The 23912-nt window shown below is 40.1% G+C and overlaps 1 protein-coding gene across 9 annotated transcripts in view; it reads right to left on the bottom strand.

The window, feature by feature from the left end:
• Positions 1-9884: 9884 nt before the first annotated feature.
• The window catches only part of CNOT6 (CCR4-NOT transcription complex subunit 6), a 36553-nt gene continuing 22525 nt past the window's right edge, over positions 9885-23912 (bottom strand). For 6 of the 9 annotated variants that reach the window (XM_088661983.1, XM_088661980.1, XM_035105608.3 and 3 more), the window contains 8 exons: positions 23367-23471; positions 23210-23278; positions 22118-22275; positions 19523-19677; positions 18828-18982; positions 17542-17772; positions 16689-16891; positions 9885-13909 (listed from right to left, as the gene is read on the bottom strand). In XM_088661983.1, the coding sequence (XP_088518109.1) occupies positions 13697-13909; positions 16689-16891; positions 17542-17772; positions 18828-18982; positions 19523-19677; positions 22118-22275; positions 23210-23278; positions 23367-23471 (1289 nt within the window). In that variant the 3' untranslated portion in view covers positions 9885-13696. The remainder of the gene's footprint in view (positions 13910-16688; positions 16892-17541; positions 17773-18827; positions 18983-19522; positions 19678-22117; positions 22276-23209; positions 23279-23366; positions 23472-23912) is intronic. The other 3 variants (XM_088661984.1, XM_035105610.3, XM_088661979.1) reach the window with 1 other exon arrangement.

Below are 23912 nucleotides of genomic sequence, written 5' to 3'. Positions count from 1 at the left end.
TTCCCATTGGTCAGATTGAACCCAGCATCAAGGGACCTACCAATAGGGTGTTGTGGCTATCCATTCGTACCCACCCACAACACAAGGGTTTGGTTGCCAGGTCTCACCACAACACGTGCCCTCTTTGAGGGAGGACATGATTTATAGGGCTTAGGCCCCACCCCTCAGCTGCCACTTCCTTAGAGGAAGTCGGGTCCCAGCTGCTTCCTGAGCAATGGTCCAACAACCCTGTAGCCAGCTCCTTTTCACCTCTGCCAAGTTACACCTGCTAAGTTGTATAAAGAAATACTTTTGTTGTTCTGCAAACATAATAATGAAGCAACTTTTGGGGGGCTTTTGGTTACTCTAGAACAGGCACCCCCAAACGTGGCCCTCCAGATGATTTGGGACTACAATTCCCATCATCCCTGACCACTGGGGTCCTGTTAGCTAGGGGTGATGGGAGTTGTAGTCCCAAAACATCTGGAGGGCCTAGTTTGGGAATGCCTGCTCTAGAATAAGCAGTAAGGGAACACAGTACTTTCTTCACTGCATTGAAGCAGAAGTGCAAAGTTCCTGTTTCTCTTAGAAAGGAGGAGGAGGAGGAGGCCTGTCATTTGGTCCAAGGGAGAGAAACAAGCTGGTGCTTGACCCCTTTTGGTGTCTAGCTATAAGTGGCTCCCAGAACCTATTCCTCTTTTTTTACACGTACATGTAAAGTGATGTTTTAATGCGGCTTATGTCTATTGATATAAAATTCGTAAACAGAAGGCTGGTGACTCTGTTTCGCTCTATTTTAGAGGGACCAAGCAAAACTTGCCTGGAGGTTACTGCTCATTTTCTCTGGCATCAACTGAACAGGGAAATCAGGCTGCCAGTACCTATCTGGAATTCTCTTGCTACTTGTCTAGTGTTGTTATTTAGGTGGTTTTTTTTTAAAGAATCAAACCCATTTTGCATTTGCAAGCCAGCTGGCATTGTGGCATCCACCCCTCCCCCCGCCTCCCAAGCATGTTGCACTACTACTTTCTGCATCAACATTATTAGCAATTAATTTTATATTATGTCCGGTATCCAGCTATTACTGTACAAAGGGCTGCTTCTCATGCTATCACATTGGCAAGTATGGGATATGGAACAACAAACCAACACTACCAGAACAGGCTTATGAATATAAAGGACAATTTTACTAGAATAAGTGTATAAACTCATAAACCTACTAAACAATGAGCAAACTAAAGTGCAATGTACATAACCAAGCCAGGAGATACTCATAAACATAGAATGAACCAGTGTCTCTCTCATTGCTATACCAGTTATGTATGCGGTAAGTATGTCATTACACGGCTGGAACAAACAAACCATTCTTCAAATAGTTGTTCACTGGAAGCACAAAGCCATATGTGATGTGGGCCTTTGGTTACATCTAACTGGGATACATATTTCTTTCTGTCTCTTCCTAGTATGTACATGTAATGTGGACTCAGAACTAGCATGTGAAGTGTACGTAAGCCAAGAACTGTGTCTGGCTTTGATTTGTTGCTAACTTTGTAATGTTTGAAGTGGACCAAAGAGAAACCCTGCAGTTGCCATGTTGTGTAGTTGGCTGTTGTAAAGCGTGGCCCAAAGAGGCCATTTGTTTGGTGTGCTGTTCCGAGAAACATTGATTTTTAAACATTGTACATATGAGGGGTATCAACATTTACAAACCCATCCCTCCTTGTGTTGAAAGAGGTGATATGAACATTCATGTCATGTCAGCCTTGATTGATAAGGAAGCCTCTGTTCTGAATGGGATGAGTGGGAATCTCGTCTCCAGTATTAGTGCAAAATCATGCTGTCAGCCGGAGAAAAAGCCTCACTTCAGTCCAAGAACAAAGCTGTCAATATATTCAGTGGTATAGTCTGCAATCCTGGAGTCACTTACTGTAACTAGGAGTAAACCCAGTGGAAGAACTCAATAGCACTTACATTATAGGATTGCTGTGTTAGCTGCCCTCTTTATACTTATGGTACAATGGGCACTAAATCACTTCAGACTTCAGATGCGGGAAAATATTTTTAAGGCTCCCTTGTGTTTTTAATCTCTCTGCAAATAGAAACCCAGCACAGCAAGGAAATAGCTGGCAATTAAACTTTTCTCCCTGATGTGATAGGGTGGGGTGTTTTTTTGTTCAACTAGAGGGAGCATTTGAAAGTAGTATCCACTTGTGTGTGCCTATACACATTCACATACTTACAAATATCATGTAGGTTGATTCTCTTTCCAGCTTAGCTACTGGCAAACATCTTGATTTCAGTAAGCCCTGTAATTCCATGGCCCAGTTGCTAATGAGGCTACTCATGACAACTCATTCCTGTTTAAATGTGCAGTGAATCATACATGATTTGTATATTTTTGCCATGTGCCATCTACAGCGACCCAAGTAACATACCGGTATATAGATTTCTGTTATCGTCAAACTCCTAAGAGCATAGCACATTGCAAGCTAACTGTATTGTGCGTTTCAGGAGCTTAAAAGAGACATCTCATTAAATGTGCAATTTACTATATTGTCATTATTGAAATGCGCTTACCAAAAATGTTCTAACTAGAATCAGTGCTCATTCATGCTTTTGGTTCAATCAATAGCTGAAATGAAAAAGCACAGACATTTTCATGGTGTTTACTGCTAATCAAGCTTGTGCAGCCCTTGGGGGAACGAAAACTGATAACAAAATCAGTTACATGGTCCAAAAATGCAAATTGCTATAAGCATACGTGGGACGAAGCTCGTAAGTCACTCTCTGCAGTGTCCTATGTCTTTGTGGATTCTGTCGTGAGCAGAGGCAGCGTAAAAATAAAATTAATGTTATGCTCTAAAGCTTCAACCTACACAAAGCTAATTAGGAGTATGGAAATTGGTATGACGCACTTCCAAGTAAACATGCATTACTGGGAAGTAAGCTCCATCGCACTCCCTGAGGTTTCTAAGTAAACATGATTTTAGAGCTGGGATGTAAACCCTCCTGGAAGAAAAATGCTTTAGAAAACAAAACCATCAGGAAAAAGCAGTTAAGTGTATATGGGAGAAATTGACAGCTAGATCACTATGGTACTTTTTTTTTTAAAAAAAAGTACAGCTTGACTGATTTGACTATTCCCTTATATTTTTCTGCTTTATCATGATGTCAAAAACTGTGGGACAAATTGCCACCTTAATTTCCGCCCCACAGCTATGATTCTTGCACACTTACTTAGAAGTAGCTTTCTGTGGGGCAGTTTGTGTGTGCAGGAGTGCCACATCAAACACTTGTTACTGCACGTGTGCTAGTATGGGCATACCCACAAACAGAGGTTCCCAACATCTCACGCACACACTGCTTTACCATGCCATGAGTTCGCACATTCAGCAGCCAGAAACAGAGCACAGAGAAAGCATTTGTAAATCAGGGCAGGAATCTAAAAATCTTGCACAAGAAGGTCACAGCCAAAGTGATAATCTAAGATGGCCTTTAAGCTTCCTGGAATTGTCTGAAAACAAAGAAAAGCAGAGTCCTCTAGCCATCCAAGCTTTTAAACAGAGGTGCTTCTATAAGTATGCTTTACTCTTTTTTTAAGCACCTCTCTCTTCTCCCACTTAAAAAAAAAGGGGGGGGAAGCACCTCTCTCTTCTCCCACGAGGACCCAGGTGGCGCTGTGGTTAAACCACTGAGCCTAGGGCTTGCTGATCAGAAGGTCGGTGGTTCGAATCCCTGTGACGGGGTGAGCTCCCGTTACTTGGTCCCAGCTCCTGCCAACCTAGCAGTTCGAAAGCACGTCAAAATGCAAGTAGATAAATAGGAACCGCTACAGCGGGAAGGTGAACGGCGTTTCCATGTGCTGCTCTGGTTTGCCAGAAGCAGCTTTGTCATGCTGGCCACATGACCTGGAAGCTGTACGCCGGCTCCCTCGGCCAATAATGCGAGATGAGTGCGCAACCCCAGAGTCGGTCACGACTGGACCTAATGGTCAGGGGTCCCTTTATCTTTACTCTTCTCCCACATATCTTAATCTGATTCTGAATATCCCTTCAATGTCAAAAGTGATTTGCAAGTGAAATGAAATGCATGGCCAGCATCCCCGGCCTAGACCTTGCTGAAAGGTTTTTTTTGTATCTTTCAGATTGGATTTAAGACACTTAAGAGCAGGATTCAACTAACTGGTTCCACTAGTGCAGGCATGTCCGAAGTCCATTCTGGGGGCCTTATCCAGCCCGCCGGTCAGTTTAATCTGGCCCCTGTGGCAGTTTATTTCCTGGTGCAAAATCCTAAAAAAAGCTCAACAACTTTGGTTGGCCCCCACGGCCCTTCACTTCATCAGATCTGGCCCCCTTTGAAAGTTTGGACACCACTGCACTAGTGGAAGCTAGTGAAATGAGTTCCTGCATTGCTTATCGTGTGGCAGTGGCTTACAGCGTGATCTCCGAGATCTCGTGGAACTCTTCGTGAGATCTTGCTAGAAGTCACCACCGCATGCCCTGGTTGTGTGATGTTGAATTCCACTTGCAGTCTTTGCGTTTGATATTCTTTCCCCATCTACGGTAGTTCTCAAGTTTTTGCTCTGCAGAACACCCAAGCTCTTCAGTCTAGAAGTATATTGTTTGGAGATTACAGCCCTTATATGAATGGATTCCAATAGGCCAGCCTTGGTCAACCTGAACCTCAGTCTCTGGCAGCTTGGCCATGCCAACTGGGCCTGATGGAAGTTGTAGTCCCAAACATCTGGAAGGCACCAGATTGGCCATGACCTCTTCTGCATTGAAGTATATCCTCCCCCCAGTTTACCATCTATCAAAGGATTTGTGAAAAGTCAGTGCCTAGCTAGCAAATCTGCTGTGCTATATGTAGGATTTTGATCCTGATAATGATGTGTGCGCTTTGAGAATTTATGCAAATAAACATGTAAAAGCTCTCCTTGCTGTGGTGATTAAAATCACATTTCTCTTATTGTCACAAAGCACAGAATGAAAAAGGGAAATGGGGAAAGGCAATCTCATGGAACCAGCTGGACTCCCAAGACAGAGAAAATTGCTTCTACTGTTGTTACAACTAAATTCAAATCCAGTTTGTTCTCATAGAATCAATGTGTTGGAAGGAACCCTGAGGATCATCTAATCCAATCCAGCGCAAGAATAAGCAGCTGTCCCTTATCGGGATTGAACCTTCGGCCTTGACATTGTCAGCACCACACGCTAACCGAGCTATCCAGTTTCATTGTTATACATGAACTCCAGGGGTGTGTGTGTGTGTGTGTGAGAGGGGGGATATATATGGGTAGGGTAGAAATAAATTATTATTATTACAGTAATTATTATTATTATTCCGCCTCCCTCCCTCCCTCTCTCTCTCTCACACACAGTGTAGTTTCTGCTCTAAGTACAAAGGAAAGTTATTCATGCAACTACGTATATAAGAAGCTAGGCCAGTGCTTTCACATTCGAAAAAGATTGTGCCATCCTTGCAGCAGAGGTATACAAGACACTGAGGATTAGTATTCCATGTTTGAGAGCTGCATCACTATGTTCAGGAAAGCATTTTTGTTACTAATTTAAATCAGTGCTTTCTCACACCACCCTCCTCTTCATCAGTACAGGTTTCTTCACCCACAGATCTCCTTACATTCTCACATTTCAGACAGCCTTCTCTTCCCTTTCCTTACCTGACAAGTTGCTCTGCACCATTACCTCCACATTGCTCTTTCCCCACAATACCCACTACCGCTTGTGAATCTGTACTTTCACATACTTACACACGCTTCCTTCCTTTTTTTGGAGGGGGTGTCTGTTCTAGCTAAGCTTCTGTAACTCCACCATACAACCAATGAACTTCCTCACTAAGGCTCTCCCCAGCAATGTAGCACACCAAGGGAGAATAGGGGTGCCCCCCACAGCCCCTCTCCTTTCATGTCATTGTCGCCTCTTCCACAGCCCTCCATATCATGCACTGGGGCTGTACCATTTCAGCAAGGAGCCGTTTCTCTTTGCATAGGCTCCATGTGTCATTTAGAACCCTGATCTTTCAGGCTTTCTAACTTGTGCTGGGACCCTGCACAAGTATATAAAAAGCCCCCCCTGCTCCAGGGGCTTGGTCCCTAACAACAGGCAAAAAGCTGTGGGAATGGCGATGGTGACACAAGGGGCTTGCCACAATGTGGGATAGAATGCCTGGGTAATGCTAAAAGGTTAGCGCTAACCTGGTGCCCTCCTGAATTTGTGGGACTATAGTTTGCATTATCCATGTTGGCTGGGGCTGGTGGGAATTGGAGTGCCACAACTTTTGGAGGGCATAATTTTGGCTGCACCTTTTGGTCTGGGGAATGGGCACACAGGTGCAAAACTAGAAATGGATTAAGAATCTTAAGAGGTAAGGGTGCCTGAAGCAGTCAGTGAAAAGTATTATCAACAGTAAACATCCATATTACATGTAGGTCCTGCTATCTGCCCACTCTTTATGCAAAAATTCAGTTATCCGAACATAAAGAATTATATGCCCAAACCTTGCTATACATACCACATATTCAGGTATCTGAAAAGCTGGAGTTGGCCCACTCCCTTCTTCCTGCTTTGTTGGTCAGCAGCAGCCATCCTTGGGAAGAAATCATGCAGGGAGGGAAATTGGAAAAAACAGTTTTCTTTTTCTGCTAGTTGGCTACAACCATTTCAGGAAGAATCCATGGAGACAGAGAGATTAGACAAATCACTGATTAGAAATGTTCCCATGGGAATCAATGTACATTGTGGACTTCTTATGCACCTCCCTAACATGATTTCCAGGGAACACATTGTGCTTGTTAAGCAGGACCTCACCTCTTCTCCTTGCTCTGCACACTGTCAGCTGCATCCTTCCACAAAGATCTGAATGTTTGGGTGATCTCAGACATCAGCTGTGATTGATTCTAATAAATTTCTTTCCTAATTGCCAGCTAAGAGTGAAGCACAGCAGAAATGCAACACAGCTGCAAAATGTTAACAGAAGTGAGATTTCAGCAGGGTTGGGGAACCTGTAGTTCTTCAGCTGGTGTTGGGACTCCAGCTCCAATCAGCTCCAGCAAGCAGAAAAATGTGCAAGATACTCCATATAACCCTGAACCCTTCTGAGGGCCAGGCACATAAGGCAGGATAAAGAACCTGTAGCTTCTGAGATGTTCCTGGACCACAACTCCCAGCATCTCTAACCATTGGTCATGCTGGTGGGAGTTGATGGGTGTTGGTACCCAATGACATTTGGAGGTCCATAGATTCCCCACTCTTGGGACAAGAGACATGCAAACACCATTTTCTGCCACTGGACTATTTTCACTTCTTCATTCTTCTGTCCTAGAGCTTAGCTACCAGGAACCATTTCAGGTATTGTAGCTGACCTGCAGAAGCTGTTTGTAGTCATCTCTTGCAGAAGTTGGCTTGTCAACTAGCAAGGGTTTCCAGTCTAAGGAACCCTCTTTTGCCAATGCCAAACCTGGGAACTGAGGTTGGAAGTAAATTGTGATTCTGTTGCACCCAAAAGTGCCCATATCTTTGGGATGGCTCATGATACAGGAGTCCCGAGAGTGCTTCACCGCATGGCTAACACAACAACATACTTAGTGTGCAGTTGCCAAACCATTTTCAGAAGGTTCACATTGGCACACAGATGTTTCTTTTAGTAAAGTAATGTATGATAAAATGGGCAATAGATCTAGGGCACAATATTGAGTTTGACGATTGGACAAAATTATGGAAGGAAAACCTTAAATTTACAGCATGCACAACCCTAAAAGAGAATGTAATGAAAATGGTATACCATTGGTATATGACGCCAGTAAAACTGGCTAGAATGTATAGAAAGGAGGAGAAAGTTTTCTGGAAATGCAAGGCAGCAGAAGGCCATTTCTACCACATGTAGTGAACATGTGACAAAGTTAAAAGTTTTGGGGAACAAGTCTATAATGAATTTTAAAAATTATTTAAATATACGTTCCCAAAAATCCTGAGGCCTTCTTGTTAGGGCTGATGGGAAATGAAATTCGGAAAGTAGACCAAAGACTGTTCATGTACGCCACAGTGGCAGCGAGAGTACTATTAGCCCAGAGATGGAAAACGATGGAATTACCCACAATTGCAGAATGGCGAGTAAAGATGTTGGAATACCTAGAGTTGGCGAACCTGACTTGCAGAATCCAGGACCAGGAGGACACGAAATTCAAAGAAGAATGGAGTAAATTTTTGGACTATGCTAAAGAGAATTATAAGACTTTAAAGACTCTGGCGGGTATAAACTAGATCCTACAAGGTTGATGTATTATAGATACAATCTTTGTTAGAGAGTTAACATTTATTTCTGGGAAGTGATGAAATTCTAAAATGCACGAGTAAAGTGAATTATACTACGGTACCTACCTAAGGGGGGAGGGAAGTCTGAGCTCGACGGAGCTAGATACTGTATAAAGATGAAATTTATATGCTGATGTAAAGAGTTTTGTGAAAATCAATAAAAAAATATTTTTTAAAAAAGAGAGATGTTTCTTTTAAATTAACTTCTTTTGGGCGTTTTTTTTCTGTTAAATGTCTAAAGCAGGTATACAAAAAATATTTTGAAAAAGTCCATGTCACTTATACACTGAAGTAGTGATTGAAAAAAGAACAACCATTTTCACAGATTTAAACAACCTAGTCCTTTAAAGAAAGTTCCGCAAAAGAAAAGACTCAGCTGCTAAAGCAATAGGGATCCCAAGCCACTGAGAGATGGATGTGGGCAGGAAAAGTCTTAAGTAAAATATGAAGTTATGGCTTCATTTGAAACTGAAGAACCTGTCTGCAGGAAACACAAACACAAAATATCCAGATCCTAAACATACTCGGTACTTGATTTGCTTTATTTGGTACTGAGGAAATGTCAGGTCTTCCTCCCAAATGTTTCAACACTTGCCCTGCTCTTTCACAACAGGTACTATTGCACCCATAAAAAACTGGGGGTTCCTTTTCTACACACTAGTTTCTGGAAATGCATGCATGCACTTGTTGCTCCACCCACTTTTGCTTCTGGCCCCGCCCACCCCAATGGTGCAGCCCTTAGAAGGTTGCATATGAGGGAATGTGGCCTTCGGGTTGAAAAAAAGGTTTTCCACCTCTGCATTAGATTACGTCAGCAGCGCTGGTATTTGGTTCTGGATTGTGAAACCTAGTTTTGTAAAAGGATAAAGTGGTCGAGACTGCATTCTGACAATTATTGGAATGCTAGAATAGGTTTCACCGAGGTATGCATGCCAGTTACTTTCCAGTAGCTGCCTTTCCTTATTGTAACACATTCATTAAATAGTACACCTGACTGTTAGTGGCATACCTGTAGGTCCTACTATCAGGACGAGTGTTATCCAAAATGTTAATTTTATACCCAAACCTCACTACACGAATGGCTGACTCCGATATCTGAACAGATGGGAGTTTACCCGCTTCCTTGCTTGTGTTTTGCTGGCCGGTGGCAGTCATTTTGGGTGGAAACCATGAAGAGAAGGAGCAAGATCAGACAAATCACAGATTAGAAATGTTCTCATGGGAAATTATGGAAAACCATCAGCTTATGTGAAAGCTCGCCTAATGAACAATTCCCTGGGAACACATTGTGTTCTGATAGTGGAACCTGCACGTCCTGCCCATCGGCTTTACCCGGGATCCTGAGAAAGCTTTCAATTCTCTTCGAGACAGAAAAGGAAAGCCTAGAGGCCAAGAAACTGGACAGGCCTGCACAGATATCTCTGCTTCAGGACTGGACATGTGCTGCTTTCCATCTGAAGCCTTATTCTTTTTGTAGTTAGGACCGAGAATTAAACGCTTAATGTAACAGCAATCCCAGCGGTCCTGTCTGTTTTACAGGCGGAGGTGAAAAAGGTAAATTATTAGACTTCAAAAGAAATTTGAAACAGATATTGAATTTATTGGTCAGCTATGAGTAGGAAAATACATTGGTAAAGGAAAAAAAGACAACCCTGTATATAAATATAATACTAGCTAGTTAAAATTTGACCAAGAAGAAAGTTCCACTGAAGAGAACAGTAAAAGCCCTTGTTTACCATCAGACCATTTTCAATTTCCCATTTATCTTATTGAAGAGCTGCCTATAGACAAATGCAACATTCTTTGAGCTTAGTGCAGATGATGTGCTGGTTTTTGTTTTTGTTTTGTTACACATATGGTAAACAAGAGTTAGTCCAGTGCATTACACGTTATACAGAAGTACTGTGAATAAAGACTAGGGATTCTAATTTTTAGATACTACTTAAGCATACCAAGATACCTACATTTTAAAAAAGCTTAGACAACCAAAAAGTATAGCAGGAGTTAACATATACTAAAACACTGAGTCAGGCTGGATGGGGAAAAACAGAGTCACTACATAAGCAGTAGTAAATTTGACTTGAAAAATCTTGCAGTGCGATTAATTCTGCTGAAAATGTTAGTGCAATTATTTTGGCTTTGAGTTCTTTGCCCCATAGATAAAGTGGGAACTTGACATCTGAAACTACTTTTAGACATTTAAGTCACAGCAGAATTCAAATAACTTTATCAGAGTTTTCAGATGCAAGTTTGCATCCTGAATGGTTAACTTTACAATTGAGGCTTGAGCCCACAAATAAAAAAGGGACAGAATAATTACACACATTTCCTAGAGCTTTTTCTGTCACTGTCTTTAAAATAGAAAATCCCATATATTTTATATTTCCTGCTTAAATTCCACCATAATTGATTTTATCGCCTTAAGATCACTTTTATCCAGAAATGGGCAGGTTGTAGGTATTAGGTTTTTCAATATGTGACCATCCCTAGTCAGACATCTAGTTTGATTAAACTGGGGAATGGGGCAAGGGATCCTCAGGCCCTCCAATGCTCTACGTCCTTAAATAATAATAATAATAATGTGATTACATTAAGAAACACTGAACATTTGTTATGGCAACATCCAAAGCCACCTTAAATTAAGTGTTAGGATTATTGGAAATTAGCATTTTGTGAACACATATAGTTTATTGCATTCATTTATGAAATGTATGAATTTGTTTGATGCAGAAAACTGTATTAAAAGTATGACTATTCTGATATTGACTGCCAGACACATTAGGTGCAACTTCTTATTCTGCAGAGTATTTCTTCAGTGTGAGCGTCACTTTGGTACTGTGGGATCTGACCAAAGGCTCACTGAAGTCAAGGGGGATCAGGTTTCTTATTTTTCTGAGCTCTCATACTTCAATAATCTTATTATGCCAAACATGGAAAAGGAATTTCAAGTGCCCATAGATTGCAACATGTCCAGGCAAGAACAGAGTCCTTGAGTACATGAACGGGCTGTAACCTTTTAATGTGCTGCCATAAATTCATATAGATATATATTTAAGATTGAACAAAGAAATGTGAAAATGCATGTGTAAAGCTTAAACCTTTAGGATTTACCAAGTGCACTCAAGCTCCAGCTTAAAAGGAAAAATTAATCCCTTCTAAGGAATATAAAATGAATAAGTGCTTCCCTTCCATAAAGCTTTCTGGACATACAATTAAATAATCCAGATAATCAGGAAACAAAATAGGTTGCTGAGTATGAAAAGCTAAATTGGCTCCATTGCCACTGAAAATTGTCATGATGCACATTACCAACACATTGTTAAGGAAACATGAGTAAAACGCCTTTTATTCACACTTGTACAAAATAACCCCCAAACCCAAAAAACAAGAACAGAAAAAGCAACATTACTAATTGAATCTACTACATCAATTATTACCAGCATTCCGATGTACTGATTATAAACTGGACATGTTTGGTGTTTGCACAACTAAAAAAACATGTAACAAAAGAAAAATCAGGTCCTAGACAAGGATTCAAGATCTGGACTTTTCCTACTAAATTTTTTTCAAATGCTTGTTTGCTAAACATGAACTTGTTGCAATTTTATTGTATTCTTTAAAACAAAATGGTGGCGCACTTCTAAGTGCCTATAGTTTCTTCTTTATAAAATTTTCAATCATTATTGCCCTTTTTTATTCATTATATTCAGAATTTCTCAATTCAAGAAAGAGCTTTTGTTTCTCTGCCTGCAGTTGAAACAAAAGCAGTTTGACCAAGTTCTCTCTCTAAATAAGAAACAGACTTATTAATGAAGGTATGTTTGCTAAGGATTAGATAGAATTTCCCTTTTATGGACAGATTTTATATATATATATCTATTTATATATACCGTATATATACTTGGCTTTCAAACACTAATGGCACTATGAGGGCATACTACAACCTTGGTTTTGTTGACACTTTGTAGAATAGGACTTGGTCACTTTAATGCTCGATCTGAAATGTTGTCTAGGGAACCTGTACTGAAAATGCATCTCTAGTTACACTGCTTCATAGAACAGAAGACTGTATACTTTTAGCTTCAAGGAATGACGACCGAGGAATGACTGGGGAGGAATATGCTTAAACTGAAAGGGACTTCACATGATAGTATTACGTGGAGAGGGGAGAACAAACCAAACAAACAGCATTGTGCAAGGACACTGAAAGAAGCAGTGCATGGGGATCAGAAGCTTAGGATTTGTGTACCCACCATCTGAACGTGTTCAAAAAGTGATATTCAACGCTTTGCAAAGGAAAAAAAATAGATGCCACAGCTTATACAAAAGTATCTTCATAAAATTTTCACAAAATGTTAACATTATTTTAAAAAAAAATAAAAGAGGATGCACAGGTTCTCTCTGCATGCACAGGCAGTGCTAATTGAGAACAAAATGAAGCAGGCACAGTGGAGATAGGAAATGAGTGACTTAACACAGAAACTAAAAAGCTTTCACACAATATTCTGCCATTCCACTTCTGGCAGAAAAATGTTAGAATGTAGATATCGATAAGGGCTATCAATCCACAAAGCCTAATCAGTCACTGCTTAGCTTATCTGTTCCAAGAACGTTTGCGCTGTTGCTTTAAGTTAAAAGAAAGAAAGAAATGAATGTATGTATGTATGTTAACTAGCTTGAAGAAATTTGCTGTCATTTAACCAAATTTAGATTTAAAAGCAGTGTTCTCAATTTTAAAAAATGAAGTAGTACATAAGGGCTAAAAACCCTAACAGTGCAAATCATTAGCAGAGAAAGCCTGCTGCAACTTCTTTTACAAGCTGGCCTTTATAACACATGAAACAGATAAAAATTTAGCCTTAGTTTACAATACAATCATTTTCCAAATCTGGTTTTTTTTAAAGTACAAAATCTCATAAATCAGGTTTTCTGTTGTTCATATACAATCAATAAAGGCTAAATTCAAATTCTATATTTTACAAACAAACAAGTCTGAAAAAGAAGGGAGTGAAGTATGGAAGAATGGTCTTTTGATGTTTTACTACTGGCCTCAAAAAAGTAGTGCTACAGATATCTGTGCAAAGAGAATTTATTATAGTAATTCCCCATTTTCAAGGCATGAAATATTACATTGGATAGAACAGATTACTTGTAACAAATCTAAGAGAGGTGCCAACGCACCAGTCCCTGTCTAACAGTAAATAAAGCATGTTGGGCTCAGAATTGTGTGTCTGATAGCACCTGGCTTTTACTATTTCTTTATGAAATAATTAGATTTAAAATTAAGATCATTAAGAAAGATCCCTGTTGGCCATACCTCACTCCTCTATATTCAGATTTTACAATTTTACAAATTAGACTGAGGTTGCCCTCTAAAATGTACTTGACTACCTCCTGCTAGGCAGATGGATTCCATTTACCGGCGGCAGGAAAGGCAGCACCAGCTCCAGTTGTGCAAAAAGTGAGAAGTGGTCAGAAGGAATGAGCGGGTGTGGACAGCCACTTATATTGTTCTCTATTAGCCAATGGTGATCCAAAGGTCCCAGGATGCCAAGAATATTCAGCTGAGGTTTTGAGTAGAAGATGTAGTCAATAATACCCTTTTGAAAAGAGAGAAAATGGAGTGAATATTTTCAAAAATGGAAGACACACAACTGGAAGCAATTTCAACTGATATCAGGTATGGACTTCAGTAACCACATTACTCTAGTGCTGAAGCACCTACCCTGACTACGGTCACGGTCCCAAGGCAAATTCAGGTGCCTAAATGGTATGGATCCCAGACACACTGAGGACCACTTGTTCTCATATGATTCTACCCTACTTTTAAAAGACATCTGAAGGCAGCCCTCTTTAGGGAAGTTTTTAATGTTTAATGCTGTATTGTGTTTTTAAAATTCGATTGGGAGCCATCCAGAGTGGCTAGGGAAACCTAGCCAGATGGGCGGGGTATAAATAATAAATAACAGCCCAAACAAAAGTTCCAGAAAGATTGGGGAAAGTGTAGAGAATATTTTAAAAAGCAGTGCCCCCAAATAAATACCTGGTCTTGTTTCAATTAACTTGGAAAAATAGTAAAAATAATTCAAAAAAGAGACAGTTTAGAAGGAGAAAATAGAAAACCGTGTACAGGATGAAGGAAGTCGAGACAGAAGAATTTGGAATGAAAATATAGTATATACTAGCTGGCCCTGCACGCGTTGCTGTGCGTTAGTCTGTGAAATGGAGGGTAATAGCCCCCCTTCAGATCCCCCTGAGCCTCAGAGTCCCCCTGAGTCGAGGCGAGACTCTGTGGAGAGGGCAGGTTTCATCCCTGTGTCTCCCTCCCCCCGTTCTGACCCATTACGTATCCCTGCCCTCTATTGCCCCCCACCTCCACTTGGCCTGGTCTGGAAAGCGGCCTAGTCTGCAAAGCCGAGGGGAGATATTGTAAATGGGGTGGGGTGGGGGTGGCCACTGCAAATATCTGAGGACTTAAACTGGGGAGAGAAAGTGCATGGTTGTTTTTTTTTATAAAAAAAAAGACACAGAGGCTTACAATCAGTTGTTTCTCCTAAAATAAGACATACCCATAAAATAAGCCATAGCAGGATTTCTAAGCATTACACAACGACCACTAAATTATAAAGCGAAAACCCCTCGTTGTGCCCCCAAGTGTGTGTTAGGAGACATGATGAATGACTGCCTAATGCTGCCAGGCGTTTATTAATGCAGCCGCCGGGAGAGGCTTTGGGCTTGGGGTGGAATGGCTGTTTCGGTGGCTGTTGGACAGTTGCTCCCCCCAACCTACGTCAGCCCATGTCCTATTTGGGCTTCTCCTCCCCCCACCTCCCACCCAGGGCTCCATTCGGGATAGTATTTAAAGGGCTGTAGAGCTGAGGCCTAGTCTGTAAAATGGAGCCAAGGCCTCCTGTTTTACAGGATCTCGTGGCGGAGGCGGGGTTTGTGGGTTATCTTACCCCCCCAGGCCTAGTGGAGGCCTAGCAGCCTGGCAGGGCCTAGGGGTTTGATAATGGGCGACTTTCAGTTGCTTGGTTGATGATGTCATTTGATTTGTGGGTGTGGCTTAGATTTCACAGGAAGGGAGGGGGTGTACTGTGGGAGGAATTCCACTTGAGGGCGCTGTTTGACTTGGTGGAAAAGCGGGTCAAATCCTGCCAAGGTGTGTGATTTGAGGTTTTTCATGTCCCCTACAACCCTCGGGGAGTGGCCTGGATCGCTGTGTCAAAATTTCAGGACGATCGGTCAAGCGGTTACGGAGAACATAGCGGCCGTCAATTTCAAGATTTTTACATTTTTATATATATAGATTATGGGTGACAATTTTTTCTTTTATTTTTTTGTTTTCTTGTTTGGTTCTGTTTTACTGTCTTGTTTGTTTTGCTTTGGGGGTCAATGGTAGTGGTTTGTTCCGTTTTTGTTGTCAGTGTAATTGATTTATGTTCTAAATAAAATAATAAGAAGTATTTGCGGCGTGCTTGCTTTGCGCATGCGCAAACGGCGGTTTCGGGTTATGAACTTTTCGGGTTACGAACTGCAACCCGAGGTACCACTGTAATAAGATTTATGTTCTAAATAATAATAATAATGATAATAATAATAATTCACAGAGTTTGAAGAAATGCAATGTCCTGCTTCAGATTCCATCATGCTCAAAGCAAGTCCATCTCTACTGCTGCCCCAGAACTGTGAAATGCTCCTTTTCATGCTGTAGGTTTAGTATTACCCCTTCTAGTGTTCTGGGGGCAGCTTAAGATAGTCTTGTTGCAACATGAGCTCTTTTCGTGGTCATTTATGCTTTGCCTTCCCCTTGATTTCACGTTCTTGTTTCTTTGTTTTATTTAGATGCTAACGCGCTTATTGTAACATACTTTATGACAACTTGCCTTAGAAAGCTGTATGTAAATAAATGATTTTAAAAAATGTTTTATTTGTTTTGTCAACTGCTATAAAATCATTGAATGATAGGAGAGAAACTTTTGAGATAATTCTTAAACAGTTAGTCATCATAAGGTGTTCACATGCTATGCTACTGAGATTCACATATATTTCTTGTTAATATCTCTGAAGAGGCAATATTACCCCTAGGAATTATTGTGTAAAGTTAGGCAACTTTTTGGTCACGACCTTCCCATGGCCATGGGCCTCTTAAGCACAAGCAATGGCTACTGCTGTTGAGCTGTTTCCTGTGATTGGGAGAGCATCCTTTTCAATTATCAGCCTGCTTTATTCTCTTCAAATGTGCTTCCAAAACCTGACAATTAATTTGTCACTAACCCTTCCAATTTTGTTTTAATAGTTCATCTAACTTCTTGCACACCTATGCTGAATAAGCAATAAAACAGTAATAGTGCAATGGGAATTTATTTCAACTCTCACCTTGAAATCAAATGTGTAATTCGTATAAGGCATTAGTCCATTCTCATAGGCACTCTTCAACTTGAAACCATGAGTAATCCTTCCATTGGTGGTTCCATTTTTCCCATTACAATTGAAGTTAGTGAGACTTTCATTGTATCTCAGTTCCTTAAAATCTTTATGGTTTGTTTCCACTCCACCGGTACTCAAATATTCAACCACACCTATGGCGAAGGAAATATTTTTTTATAAAAAACACACCGAACAAGCGGTCCCTCTTAAATAGTATTACATTCATGATGGATGATCCATCTCAATAGCCCAAGCAGAATGTACAATCCACCCCCACCCCCACCCCATTACACACACAATCTCTCTCTCGGCTGGAATTTAGGGACCATAAAATTTGATTAAGGGTGAAGTGTTAGACTAGATGTCTCTGATTTAGTGGTGGTAAACTTCCAACTCACAGGGGTCCTAATTTGTCCTGTGAAGCTGTTTCCCCAAAATCATGCTCACCTGCCATTATACGTGGACAAATAAAGACATGGCTGCAATGGAACAATTGAGAGCTTGAAGTGGGCATGCAACTGTTTCTCGGCAAGCAGACTCTCTCTCTCAGCACACACAGGGAACTTTACCAGGGAGTCTGAGCTGGGGAGCCCTTCATGAGGAACTCACTAGTGCAGCCAAGAGGGCTTTCAGTGTCTTATCAGCTGGTGAGCTCTGAGAGCCGCCCCTCAAGTTCATTTCTGCACAGCCTTCGAAAGGGCTCTGGGAGCCCCTTTCACTATCAAGTTTTATTCAACTTCCAGCAGTTTCAGTAAAATGCAGTGTTACAACACTTCAGCAAGTGGAATATGATTGCACTTACCTGAATCTGGCAGAGAATTCAGATCTGCACACAATACAAGTGGAATTGTTGCGTGTTCCCCCGAAATACCAGGCTTGAGACTCCGAGAGGCTTTGTCAATTATGTTCTTTACCTCAGAAAGGAACATCATGGTCTGAACCAGCTTTACATCAGAATACTCTGGGTCCCAGTGCATGTGTGCATTTGCTACAAGGACCAGCTGTTTATCCATTCCTGGGTGTGGCTTGCCTGCTAAAATGGAAAATAAAAAACCCTTCAGAAAACAGCAGTGATACTGCATAGATTGCATTGGTGAAAAGGGCTTTAAAAATACTGCTAAAGAGATATATAAAACTAATCGGCAGTAATTAAGTGGGACTTTACAAATACAGGATTCCTTATCTCAACCAGCCATTTTATGAGTTTAAAACAAAAAAGGGCTCTGTGCTCCCTCTGCTGGCTTTATTGCATTATCGACATGATAACGAACAGCCACTGTGATGGACTGCAAATAAGTTGTAAGCTACTATATATACAATTTTCTAGCAAACATAATATGCATTTTAACTGCAGTATTTGTCAGTCATTGCCCTTTCCCCATACAGCAATAAAGACAAATACCATGCAAAAGAATTCTGCAATCTAGACAGATACTGTTTGCAGTGACAAAGGGTATTAGTATCTACTTAACTGAAAATACAGGCTACATTAATCACCTGCAAATACAGTTTGTCATCCATACTAAGCTAAGCAGCATCTTTACCGCAGATGTGTGCAAATACTAGGGCAGTCAAAGGAACAAATCATGGCCAATAGGGAAGCACAGACACAGAGTTGAGAAAATAGTGATGACATAGAAATCTTTTTCTAGCCTCAAGAATCTTCCCATCTTCCCATTCCACTTTGATCCCATTTCACTTCCCTTTTAAACTAAAACATTTTTTAAAAAAGTTTTTGTTTTTTTACAGTAAATTTTAAAAGTTGTATTGACAGGTAGATGCATGAAAAACCATTCTCCAGTTTGGGGCAGCATGACTACTCCATACACCTTAAACAGTATGCAAAAAATTAAGTTGGTGGTGGTGGGCAAAAACAAATTTTGTGGTTAAGCAACTGTCTTCATCTCCTTGGAAGGTTTTTCATTTCACACTAAGTTCTGAAAGTTAGAAGTAGAGACTTCTCCTATCCAGAACTGGTCGATAAACCTGTTCTCAACTCTTTTCTAAAGCAGAAAAGGGTTTGTGTGTACATGAGGAAGATAGCTGCAGAGTCCAGTCGAAAACTGGATTTGCATTTACTGTACTTACATGACATTTCTATTAACTCCTTTCGTAGCTCTAGCAACACAGCAACTCCAATGTTGTCTTTTGTCATTACTCTGTTCAGCATTGCTTCTGATCCTTCTGAGTTTGCCATAGCCAGCTGATTAAATTCAACAGTATGCTTCTGAACCAAGGTGAACCTGAAAGCAATAAAATCAATTTAAAGCAAGATCTGCACAGAACACCGTATTTTTCATTTTATCACAATATGATTCACATATATTCTATTTGCACAGCTGTCAGAAATTAGTTAAATAGACTTCTCAATGTGAATATAATGGCTGTGAAAACTTACCACAACTGTGGCCATCATAAATGCTTGAACACATACAAGCAGACATGCAGACATTTTCTTAAATAAAAATAACCATCACTATTCACCATTCCACCAAAAGCTGTGAACTATTATGAGAATTCATAGAAGGCCACTACTTTATTCATATTTAATGAGTGAACAATTTTACTACTCAAGTTACCTAGTCCTAAACAGCCAAAGTATTGATAGGCTCCCCAAATTACTGAAATAATCTTTTTGGAACAAGAATTTATAGTATAATGACATGAAAGACATTGAAACAAAGCTATAGGACTGCCTCTGGTTTCATAGAGGATTAAAAACTGATGTTGCTGTGCAACCTCATTCACTGTAGCCAGAGAACAAGATAAATTTTTTATCTTACTTTTCTGTCTTGAAAAATATTGCACAACCATCAACATGTTTCCTCTCGTGTTCTGACATTGTCCTAGCTCTGGATTTCGGACTGAAGAATCCGTTGTATCCACGCTCTTTCAATTCTGCTAGGAAAAAACTGTAGTACTGCTCAGTTTCAACCTCCTAAAATGTAAGACAGCGCAAGAATTAGGTGAGCTATCAAATGCATCACAATGCAACTTTTAAAAAGAAAATGAATTCAAGTCTCCAACAAAGATCAAGTCTCTTTTGGATACCCCTTTAAAGCAGGCCTCTGAAGAACTAGTGTTACATTTTATTTTACTGATATGTATGTATACATATGCCTTTCTGTAGAACAGCTTATGTGGGACTCTGACTTGTCTGCCAACCATATACAATACAATAGGAACAAAGCAGCAGCAGGAATCCATCATCAGTGTACCTCCCTTCAGGATAGAAAGCCTAACACAGGAATAGCTAACATTTTTGACCAGAGGGCTTTGAGGCTCACATGCCATCAATGGGTGTAACCAGTGCTACACATGCACCATACATACACCACAAATACACACACCTTCCTGTTTCCTGAGCCTCTAAGAGCTTCTAACAATACTGTTGCACCCAAGGGAGAAGCGGTGCTTTTCAAAGATAAAAACATGCACCTGATTTCGAAAAACAGTTGCAGATTACTAAAAACAGCATTGTGAGCCAGGTTCAACCTATAGCATAGCTAACAGTCTGGGATGACCTGATGCTAGAAGATTGTTCAAGCTAGTTGACATACTGTCAAAACACCTAGGAAACAGATCACTGGTGGGTCATGTAAGCTGCTCTGAGCTTTCTAAGGAAGAATGGGATACCTCCATCTGGAGATTGGGGACACAAGGAGCTGCAGTGGGAAGGAGGAGTCTGTGAAACTCAACTACCCCCTTCTGCCGGCAGAAGTGTCACAATTCAAACTCCACTCAGCGGATGCTCCAAGTCAATATAAGAAGCAGTCAGTCATCAGACATCAGTCATTTTACATTACTGTGAAATGGATTAAGCCACAATGCTAGTCCAGAATAAAATGTGCCATTTTAGCATGCTTGCCAAGCATGTAGCTCAGGATGAATGAAATAGTAAGAATAGTCATAGAAACACTGTCAGCTGATCTGGCAGTTTCCCCTCCCCTCCATCTAAATAGTGACTGATGGTAACAGTCTAAAATTCAAAGGGCACCACATATCAGAGGACACAATGGAGTAAGCAATTAAATTAAATATAAAAGTAGAACAGTGGGGCGTTTATAGGGTATAAAAAGGACCCAATGCAGAAGACTGTTGAGAATAGTAATAGTACAAAGTCACAAAAATATTTGTTTGAAAAATCCCAATTAAACTTTATCCCTGCCAAGCTATTAAATCTGGAGCTCACAGAAAATCAGATGCCATGGTCATTGAACTCCTTTCCACAAAATCATCATCTTGAGTCATACATTAAGTGAACCCCAGCCATTGTATTAAAGAATTCAGAGTACATTAACAACTGCAAAAACTATCTTGCAGTTACTTAATACTAGTAGCAATACTGAGTTTTTCTGTGACCAAAATGGGCAGCTTTAAGAACTCAGTGAGCAAAAATATAAGGCTTCCACATGCAACTATCTTCAACAGCTGGAGAACCTGCAATTAGTAGAAAGCCCTCCACAAACTTGGATGCAGCAACCAACAGCTTGGAGAGAACACTACAAATATATTAAACACCAAAATTCTCTGCTATGCACAAAATTCTCTGTTACACTCTGCTACACACAATAAAAATGGTGTGTAGCAGAGTCCTTCAGAAAAGGTCATCAGAATAATGCAAACAGAAGATACACACTAGACTAGTTCAGAGAAAGAAGTATGTCCGCAACACTAGGAAAAACAACCAGGCCAGAATGCAATAAACTGCTTATTTTAAGCAACAATGGAAGGGAGGAAAAGACAATGGAAGGAGGGGAACACACAGAAGGGAGGAAAGGGGGAAATACCTGGACAGAGTTGTGACCCATTTTAACAGCAATTTACATATTTTATATATATTTTTGATCGACTGCTGCCCACCTCAAGCTCTTAAAGACAGTACAGGCTATGATCTTTAATAAACAGAACAGAATTTCCCTGGCTTGGTGAAATGTCTATTGGCCAGCAGGGTTGACCCTAATTCCTGTTTTCTGCTTCAAGGCCCATGTAATCCCTGGCAGAAAAGCTCTGCAACCCTTTTCACTGCATCTGCTAGTTTGGCACATCATCTGCAGCCACATAACCCAGCCTCCTAACAGATGGGAGGGCAAATGAATCTCGACACAGGGATGATAAATCAGGAAGAGACTCTCACTGGGCTGGGGAGTAAAGGCAACAACAAATATTTAAGCTTCATAGGCATCCTTTACTAGTCCCCTATTCATTTTACTGTATTATTGGAATTTCATCCAAATAGTTCTCAGAGCATGCTTAAGAGCATATTGTATGGTTCTTGTAATGATTCACATCTTATATGTAGAAAGAAAATTGCTTAAGTTAAAAACATTTAAAAATGGATGCATACATAAACAAAAAAGAACAAAGTCATTTCTCACCTGAAGACTAATGATGTCTGCATTACAGCTTAAGATTTCCTGCATAATAGCCTTTTTTCTGTATTCCCAGTTCAATGCCCATGATGGGCAGTAGCCATATAGCTGCCGAGTAGCATATTTATCACAGAGGACATTGTAACACATGACAGAAAACAGGGCTGCAGTATAAGAGAGTTTTACTTAGACAGAGAAATTGTCTGATTTAAACATACATTTTTCACTTTCCCTTTAAATAAGTTGATCAGCTTTAGGCTTTGCTTACTTTAACTCCAAGATAAATTTGAGCAGCTGACCTATAATAATGCAGTATTATTTAGATTTTCTCTCTCCAGAAACTAGGTTGGTAGTTCCACCATTCACCAAATAGCCAGACAATACAATATAATGTACTGGTTCAATCTGTGTTGGAATAAGCACAAAACCTCCCCTACAAGGTCAATAGCTGTTACCGTAGCCAGCATAAAGCCAGCTTATATAAATAACTTTTTCCAAGATGAGGGTAACCCTTAAACTACTTAGGAGCTCTTATTGAATTTCAGGTCTAAATCAATTGAAGCTTTGTTTCGTAACTAAGCTACAATACTATGCACAGGACATAAGCCCCACTAAACTCAGCACTTAACTGGTGAGTAAACATGATACATAGGATTGGGTTGCCATTATGACGAAATGGATCTACACAGTTTGAGGCCATACTTAATTCTGATTTTAACATCCACTCACGTTCTTTAATAATTTACTTCTATAGATGCCACCAATGGCTGTGCCATCGTTTGGACAGCATTCGGTTTTGGTGATGGTGTTTTTATTCAGAAAGCTTTACAGATTTCCAAACAGTACAGTGGATATACATATGGGAAAATGCCTTTTTAAAAAAAGTGTATTTCTGCCATGTTAATAATGTAGTATATAGAAAATTTTCAAAAGAATGAGAAACACAAGATGTTTCAATTTCTAAATATATATGACTTCCCTTTTAAAAATGTCTATACTACTTGCTATAAAAAATAAAGCAAAATGGAACGAAGATGCACAGGCAAGGTAATACAAAATTTCACTGATTGGAAAGAAAGCAGATTTATTCAGTTCTACCTGTTGGTCTTGTTCGATCTGGTTCTTGCAACATAATCCAAGATCTGGGAGGTGGCTGTTCTGTTGAAACTATTTGCAGAAGACAAAATAATAATAAGGATGTAATGATATTTATTTTACATGCCACAAATAGGTGTTCTAGGAAGTCACTACTTACTTCTTTTTGCAGTACCTGCCAGGTTATCAAGCAAATAATTCAGTAGCCTTCTTGTTCCATCTGGTTCTTGATAGAGATTCAGTATATCCTGTGTAAGTGGGTTTCCTGTAGAAGTGTTTGGGGAAGAGGGTGAGAAAATGAGACCTCAAGAACATTGAGAGTTTTTTATTTCAAGTGTCTAGTTCAGGAAACTGTTTTTTGCTGAAAATCTCAGACTCTCACTCTATAGAAATATCACCAAACTGGAGTGGTGGGGGAGGAGGGGGGAGAGAAGAAAGAAGCAGATACATACATACACTATATAATATGGACTCTAAGGTTGTACAGGCAAGAAGAAACAGTAAAATTAGCTCAACTTCTTATAAAGGTGGGAAATGATCTTCAAAACAAATGCAGTTTAGAGAAATTTGTAAAAATCATGATTTCAAAGTGCCTGAATCTTAGTATGCCATTTCCAGTTTAGGTAGCAATTTTATTTCTTAAAATATCAGCTGGTTGAGGAATGAGATCAACTGAAAATTGCAAGCAATGGGCAAGGGGGAAATA

The sequence above is a fragment of the Zootoca vivipara genome, chromosome 2 (genome assembly GCF_965207765.1).
Source record: "Zootoca vivipara chromosome 2, rZooViv2.hap1.1, whole genome shotgun sequence".
In the NCBI taxonomy this organism is placed as follows: domain Eukaryota; kingdom Metazoa; phylum Chordata; class Lepidosauria; order Squamata; family Lacertidae; genus Zootoca; species Zootoca vivipara.
Note: the sequence above shows the minus strand (reverse complement) of the source record. Positions and strands in the feature narration are given on the sequence as shown.